General features: G+C 48.7%; 1 protein-coding gene across 1 annotated transcript in view; it reads right to left on the bottom strand.

The window, feature by feature from the left end:
• Positions 1–8,417, bottom strand: part of ATP13A1 (ATPase 13A1) — a 39,402-nt gene that overhangs the window by 26,451 nt on the left and 4,534 nt on the right. The window contains exons 3-7 of the mRNA XM_018573086.1: positions 7,506–7,696; positions 5,202–5,274; positions 4,594–4,749; positions 2,808–2,877; positions 800–906 (exon numbers count right to left, since the gene is read on the bottom strand). Coding sequence (XP_018428588.1) covers positions 800–906; positions 2,808–2,877; positions 4,594–4,749; positions 5,202–5,274; positions 7,506–7,696 — 597 coding nt within the window. The remainder of the gene's footprint in view (positions 1–799; positions 907–2,807; positions 2,878–4,593; positions 4,750–5,201; positions 5,275–7,505; positions 7,697–8,417) is intronic.

The following is an 8,417-nucleotide window of genomic DNA, read 5'->3' on the forward strand; positions in this document are numbered from 1 at the left end:
AAACCACAGTGGGGGGGGGGGGATCTTCCCACAGGAGTCACAGGTCGCAAATAAAAAAAAACTGATATATGCTATAACTTGGGATGCACCGATACTGATACTAGTATCTGTACCAAAACCGAGCATCTGGGCAAGTATTCCCCCAAATGCTCCCGATACCGGAAGTCCGGTATCAGGAAGCCGGGCTGCGAGTCATTACCCGTCGCCTGGCTTCCTAACTGGCCGGGAAGTCGGCTGCATGCTCCCTCATCACTTAGTGACAAGTAAGCATAGAGCCGGCCACTCAGGAAGCCGGATGGCGTGTAATGGCTTGGCCAGAAAGTCGGCTCCATGCTCCCTCATCACCTGGTGACGAGGGAGCATGGAGCCGTCTTGCGGGCTAATCAGTCGAGTCATTACACACTGCCTGGCTTTCTTGAATGGGACTTCTGGTATCGGTATTTGCGAGTACCGAAAACAAAAATATCGGCGCTCAATGCCGAAAAAACGGTATTGGTGCATCCCTAGTTATAACCCTCCTCCATTCTATTTCAAAGTAATAAAAAAAAGGAAGCTGGAATCAAGCTTTTATTACATACTTCCCTATGAGGATTTCATAACTTTTAATTCCTGGAACTCCAGTTTTTTGTTTGTTTAAAGGGAATGGGGGGGAACTTGACTCACCACTATTTGGTTTGTGTCACCAGGACAGGAAGTGAGGGGGAAATCTTCCCCTCAGGGACACAGACCATAATATAAGCCCAACAGATACTTCAACCTATTTCCATGTTTGGCATCACAGAACTAACAAGATCCTCACCTTCATCTGAGGGACGGACTCTCCGGTCAGCATAGCTTCATCCACAATACATCGCCCTCGGAGAAGGAGGACATCGCAAGGAACCAAGTTTTCATTGGCCGATCTTCCTGTAATAGAAATCTCACCGTCACCATATGGCACTACGTGAAGAGGACAGATTTCAAAGACACTTTTTGACAAACAGCATTTAGGTAACGGTGTCCTGTTAAAGCCGAACTCCGGTCAGAAAGTTTTGATAATTATTCAGTAAGTCCGCTCCTCTCACCAATTCCACATTTCTTTGTTCAAGAATCTAAATCCTCTGCATACAACTCAATCACCTAATCACAACCTTTGTAACTGGAGAGGAGAATCACTGGGAATACCGCTGGGTGATCAATCACCAGCCACAGCGGACAAGCATGGGGGATGCCTGCAGCCGGAGATGGGCGCTATCTTTTCTATGTTTTGTTAAACTATTGGGACAGGGTGAAGCAGAGATGATCCAAGATGTGCTTCTCTTATAGAAGAAAAAAAAAAAGAAGATAATTCGATAACTTTTGCTTATGTATGAAGAGAGTTCAGTTTCCCTTTAATTCCCACGTCAGTGATGCCCTTACAGACCCCAAATGTGCCCCCCTGCTTTACACTCGTACTTCATCTTTGCTGCGGCTATGTACGGACACTGCTATTATTAGGGATGCACTGATATATCGGCCGGCGAAATATATCGGCCGAAAGTGCAATTTTCCTGCCGATACAGCGGCGCATCCTAAGTTTCTTTCCTCCACGCTGAGCGCTGCTCTGTGTCCCAGCGGGGAGGAGAGAAAGTGACAGCCGGCCGAGCGATGCGGGAGGAGAGCGCTTTGAGCGGCCGGTGTCTCTCTCTCCTCCCACAGCTCAGCCGCCTATCACAGTCCGGCAGAGCGGTGTGTGGGCGGAGACAGGCAGCGCTGTCACAGGAGGCTGAGCTCTGCTCCCCGCGCCGCTCACTCAGCCTCCTGTGACAGCGAGTCAGGATGGAGAGCGGGTACAAGCAGTGAGTGATCGCTGAGTGTTTGTAGATAATTGAGGACAGAGTATGATTACTATATCCCCAATTATGAATGAATGGGAAGTGATCTATTTCCCCTCCTGTTCATTCATAGTTGTAGTTATAGTAAACATACTCTGTCCTCATGTTATCAATGAACAGGAAAACTCAGAGGATTCCAGTTCATTGATAACAGGGGACACAGCAAAAGAGATACTGTGTCCTAAATCTCTTTTTCTATTTTAAAAAGGGAAATATCAGGGGTCTGTTTAGACCCCCAATATTTTCCCGAAGCCTGTAAAAGTAATGTAAAAAAATAAAAATATAAAAAAAGTTTATAAAAAATAAAATCGAAAAAATTAAAATAAAAAAAAATTTTGGTGTCGGTTTTGGCCTGACAATTTCTTTTTACTTCGGTTTCGTTTCGGTTTTAGGGCCTGTTCACATGAGATCAGGTCCTGATCAGCAGACGTGGAGCTGCTGATGCAGTGCGTTTTTGGCCGCGTTTTTGATGCGTTCCAGCATCCGTTTCCGGACCGGACAAAATGTGACATGCAGTATTTTTTCTGTCGTAAGCTGAACGGACTGCGCACATGAGAACTGTAGCCCATAAAACACATAGGGAGACATTGGGATGCATTTTGAGTGCAGCAGCGTACGGAGCCGGTCAGCACACAAAACGGACGTCGTGTGAACAGGCCCTGAAGATTTCCACCGCTAATTATAATTGCTGTTTATATTGCTTAAAGTCACGTCCACATACGGATATCCACAAATCTGCTACTGGCATATATGGCCCACTCCACATCTGTCACCCCCACCTCCTCCCCTGCCAAAGGAGCCGGGCAGTTCTTCCTCATGTAAAGGTGGAGAGAGAACAAATATCCTCATAAATAAACATCAACTGCTCTGGCAAAGTGCTCGATCCGCACAGCTCCCCCCTCCCCACATCCTGCCAGTTACGGATCATGTCCTCCCACGTGTAGGACGGCTTACCTATAGACACAATGTCTCCTGGGATGATTTCGTCACTGGAGATTGGCCTCCATTTCCGATTTCTGTACACCTTAGCAACAGATAAATATGTTGAACATGAAGCATTATTATAGCATTATTATAGAACAGAACATTAACTCACATGACAATTATGAAGCCACCGCAAGCTCTTTATACCTCTTCCTCCTCCCATATCTTTGTGTGTGTGCCCGGCAGTGCCGTTGCTCCAGCAGTCATTAGACCGGACTGGTTCTGTGCCTTGTGATAACTGCGATTGGTAATCACAGCAATCACATGGCAATGTGATCAATATTTTGCCCTCCCCTTCCTCTTACAACAGAGTATAGGAACTAATGAATGAAAAATGGCCGGGTAATGAAAGGGGGGTTTAAACCAGTACTCAAATGGTTAATGGTAGGGATGCACCGATACCTATACTAGTATCGATATCGGTGCCGATTCAGAGTATTTGGGCAAGTACTCGCCCAAATGCTCCGATGCCTAGCCCGATACTTTCCGGTATCAGGAAGCCGGGCAACGAGTCATTACACGCTGCCCGGTTTCGCGATTGACCGGAAGCTGGCCTCGTGAGGTAAGGTTACCTTACCTTAGTATGTCCAGCCTTTCATCCCCCGGGGCCTCTCCAGCGAGAATGCGGCCTTCGCCCGGTACCAAGCCCGAGCCGTCCAATCAGGAAGCCGGGCATCGTCTAATGACGCGACGCCCTGCTTTCTGATTGGCCGGGAAGCTGGCTTCATGCTCCCTCGTCATCTCATGACAAGAGAGCATGGAGCCGGCCTCACGGCCAATCAGAAAGCAGGGCGTTGCGTCATTACACAGCGGCCAGCTTCTCGATTGGCCGGCTAGACGGCACTGGCTGGGTACCGGACGAAGGTCGCGTTCTCCCTGGAGAGGCCCCAGGGGGTGATAGGCTGGACATACTAAGGTAAGAGGGGACTTTCTTGTTAATCGGGAAGCCGGGTGGCGAGTCATTACACGTCACCTGGCTTCCTGAATAGGACTTCCGTTACTCGGTAATTGGTATCGGCGAGTACCGGAAAAAAATTATCGGTACTCGGTACCAAAATACCGATATCGGTGCATCCCTAGTTAATGGTTAAGAACATACTGCGCAAGGATTGATCAACAAGTCCTGTGACTGTAAATGCCGCAACCCGGCTATCGCAACTTCCCGTTTGTAGACCGAGTTTCATGCTGGAACTAAGGCTTAGCAGTGACTCTCGCCTTAAAGTGACGGGACATATGCAGGATGATAGAAAGTAAGGGAAAGGAGGTTCAGGCAAAGGGAACATATGAGGGTTTGAGAATTGGACAAACAGCCCCTTAATAGAGACTCGGGTCTCAAATGCAGAGAGATGAGAAGAAGCCTGGAAGAAAGGGGAGCAGAATTGGCAAGGGTAAGGTGTGGCAATGTAAGGGAAAAGCAGGCAGGCCGAATAGAAAAGAGAAACAGGAAGAACCTGAGAACATCAGACCTGATTTCTATTCGTTTGAGATGGACTCTAGAGTGTAGTCACCTGCGGGGCCCGAGCACTATCACATGATGGAGGGGCTGACTTCACCTCTCCCCCTAAGCTCCAATACCAGGGGACAATGGGAGGAGAGGTGAGAATAAAGGGGATTAGAGGGCTGGCTTTACACACAACCCCACACAGTGACTTCGCTATGAATGGGCAAGTTGCCCATCTCTAGGTGGCAAGTAAATGGCAATACGGTGATAATAAATACAACACTGAGACCAGGAACATTTCAGTCCTCTGCTCACCTGAATCATATAAGGCTTGTTCCCCATCTTCCTGATCTCAGACAGGTTCCTCATCTGTTGCTGGACCAGGGAGGCCTCAAATGCCACCAACATGAAGAGGGTGAAGACGCTGTAGTACCAATATTCATCGAGGCACCAGAGGCCCACACAGAACACCTGCAAAGAAGCACATGCAATCAGCACACAGAAGTACACGCAATCAGCACACAGAAGCTTCATCGTTCAGGAACAAAGGCAGGCAACCGTTTACTTCCTGAACTCAAACTCCTTCCACAACAAATACATTCTACAGCAGGAAACACATGAATGTTAATGGAAAGGAAGATCATCATTTAGAAGTATAGTTTATCACTAGAGGATCCCCAGCAGGGGGAAGGAGGTCCTGATCCCTCTATATAGATCTTTATTATCACTAGAGGGATCCCCAGCAGGGGGAAGGAGGTCCTGATCCCTCTATATAGATCTTTATTATCACTAGAGGGGTCCCCAGCAGGAGGAAGGAGGTCCTGATTCCTCTATATAGATCTTTATTATCACTAGAGGGGTCCCCAGCAGGAGGAAGGAGGTCCTGATTCCTCTATATAGATCTTTAGAAGAAGAAGACTTACCTGGAATACAAAGAACGGTGCAATGGCTCGCTCTTTAAACAGATGTAGAAAATCGGGAACAACCATCTCTGCTCTATGTACAAAAAAAAAAAGAAACTCTCAGACTGGCGGAGTAAACTGAACTTTTCATTGGCGCTAGAAGTTCATGTTATAAAGGCAAAAACTTTTATTCAGTTTTAACTAAAGTGTCAATACAATATCTGCAGCCTTCTTATGTGTTTCAACCGCTTAGTGACCGAGGCCTTTTTCTCGTTTTTTGCACCAGTGTTATAATCCACATTTTAGGCCTAAAAATTACTTTAAACCCCCCAAATATTATATATTTTCTGAAAGCCGAGACCCTGAAGAATAAAATGGCGGCAGTTGCAAATTTTTATGTTGCACGATATTAGTGCAACGTATTATCAAACCCCAAAATTTAGGGGAAAATGCACTTAAATGCCCCAAAACACAATTAAATACCCATTTTTAAAAATAAAATATAAAGACAAGGTTACGAGTAAATACCCAACATGCCCAGGTTATAAAAATTGTGTGCGTGCGCGAAACTGGGACAAAATTCAGTACCCCAAAAAGTCCTTAGATGACGCTTTAAAAGCCCCCCACAGGCCATCAGTTCTGAGAAACGCATAAAAATAGGCTCTAGAATTATTACTCTCACTCCGTTGTTTTCATACGTAGGCGCACCTGACGCGTGTTTAGGTCAAGGCGCACATGCTCACGGGGGCAGGGGACTTTAAAAAATGTTATTTTAACATTTATTGCATTTTATATTAATTTTAAAAACTTTTTTTTTTTAACTTTAATTGCCATCACATAGGGGTGCTTACAAGCCCCACAAGGGATAGCAGACGGTGGTGACAGGTACTCTTTAAGGTGATGCTGGGGGTCCATAAGACCCCTAATGTCACCTTTACACTCTAAATAAGCTATTGAAGTGCAGATTGCAGGTTTCAGGAGCCGACCAATGACAGCTCAGGGACTGCAAGTGATGTAATCTGCATTGCTCCCGGTCCCATAGTACGGGCTGGGGATCGGTGAACAGATGTCCACCCGCCCCCGCCAGTCACCAGAGAAGCCGGTCCCGTAGGAGGGGCAGCGGAGCTCGGGAAACACAGCGGGGTTGTCGGGCTGGGGGAGGTGATCCGGAGAAGCGATCTAAGCCGACGGTCGGCTTTACAATTGTAAACAGAGTCTTTAGCCGCCAGGAGTCTGTTTAAACGGGCCCTGTGCCAGTGACTTACTATGGACGTCACTAAGGGGTTAACATTAACACTTTAACTTACACATCACAACTGCAAACCAAGCGCACAGCTCCCAGGTCTTCAGTCCCACGCGACACCCCAACAAAGGTTTAAATTAGGGATGCACCGATACAAGTATCGATATTGGTGCCGATACCGAGTATTTGGGCTCGTACTCGCCCAAATGCTCCGATGCCTAGCCCGAGTACTTCCTGTATCAGGAAGCCTGCAGAGCGTCATTACACGCTGCCCGGTTTCCTGATTGGTCGGGAAGCGGCTCCATGCTCTCTCGTCACTTGTGATGAGAGAGCATGGAGCCGACTTCCTGGCCAATCAGGAAGCCAGGCAGCGTGAAAGAACAACGCCAGACATTCCGAATGGCCGGGAAGCCGGCTTCATGCATCTCATGACGAAGGAGCATGGAGCCGGCCTCCCAGCCAATCAGAAAGCAGGGCGCCGCGTCATTACACAGCGCCCGGCTTCCATGATTGGCCAGCAAGACGGCTCCGGCTGGGTACCGGTGGAAGACCGTTCCAGGCTGGAGGCGAGAGGGGACGGCTTTCTAGTTAATCGGGAAGCCGGGTGGCGAGTCATTACATGCCGCCTGGCTTCCTAAATGGGATTGCCGCTACTCGGTAATTGGTATCGGTGAGTACCGGAAAAAATGATCGGTACCAAAATACCGGCATCGGTGCATCCCTAGTTTAAATACACCGATAGTCAGTCAGCACTACTGGAAGGCCATGTTAGAGGGCCTGTGGGGGGCCGGCTGGGGCTTGCACTCTGTAGACCAGGGCTGGGGAACATCCAGCCATGGTGAAACTACAAATCCCATGATGCATCTGTCTCTGGGAGTCATGCCTGTGCCTGTGTGAATCTTGCCATGCCTCATGGGATTTGTAGTTCCACCACAGCCGGAGGGTCCCCACCCCTGCTGTAGACAACACAAACGAATGTACAGACGCGGGACGCAGACAGGAAGGGGAATCATCAAATCATTTTCCTGGCTGCCGTCCATAAAGCACCATGGCCAAGGCCGGGATACGGAGGCCGCTCTTACTTGTTGACTCCATATTTCTTCTCGGCGGCTTTGATGTCGGCTTCCTCTAGGTATCCTTTAGAACTCTGGTAATAGGACAAGGGGCGCTCCAACGGAAACACGACGGGAAAGAAGCGTTTCTTCTCCTCCGCGTCATACGAATACTTGATCTTTTGGAATTCGAACGACAGCGTCTCCTTCCCTTCTTCATTCTGCGGACCCGAAACAGACAAGACATGCTAAAGAAACAGGACCGGAGGCAAAGTTCTATTAGGAGGAGGAGTCAGGACAGCTCAGCAGGATCGATATCATGCCGCGCAGAATCCAGGGACAGAATGTGACCAATCAGGTGCCATGAGCAATGAAGGGGGATCAGTACAACCTCCGGCCCATAGACACAACAGGGACGTGATTGCCATGAGATGGGAAGCTCCTCCCCCTCCAGCGTGGTGTGTACTGCTCGTGTACAACCAATGTGTCCTATAGAAGCGAATATGGCTGCTGCAGTACATAGCTTCCTGCCTCAAGAACTGATGCACGCAGTGGGCTGGCTCTTGGGAGGAGTTATGCAAATATTACAAAACCTTGAGGGGTGGATGTCAGTCTGGAGGGGTGGGTGTTCCTAAGCAGTCCGCCTTAGGTAATGTAACACTCACATGTAGGGCTGAGCCTCCATGAATGAAAGAAAGAGGCCAGGGACAGTGAGGCTGGGGAGGAAAGTACCAGAAGATGCTGGACGTCCTCCAGCCAAGAAATGAGGCGGGCCCTATTGTAAGAAGCTCGCAGTGTGCAGTGACATCAGAGGAAGCAATTCCAGTGCAGGAGAGGAGCCGCTACAACCGTGCAAGACTGAGGGGGGAGGCCGGAGGTCAGCTACGAGACTGAGGGGGGAGGCCGGAGGTCAGCTACGAGACTGAGGGGGGAGGCCGGAGG

Source organism: Nanorana parkeri, unplaced genomic scaffold (genome assembly GCF_000935625.1).
Source record: "Nanorana parkeri isolate BGI_ZX_2015 unplaced genomic scaffold, ASM93562v1 scaffold2229, whole genome shotgun sequence".
Classification (NCBI taxonomy): Eukaryota; Metazoa; Chordata; class Amphibia; order Anura; family Dicroglossidae; genus Nanorana; species Nanorana parkeri.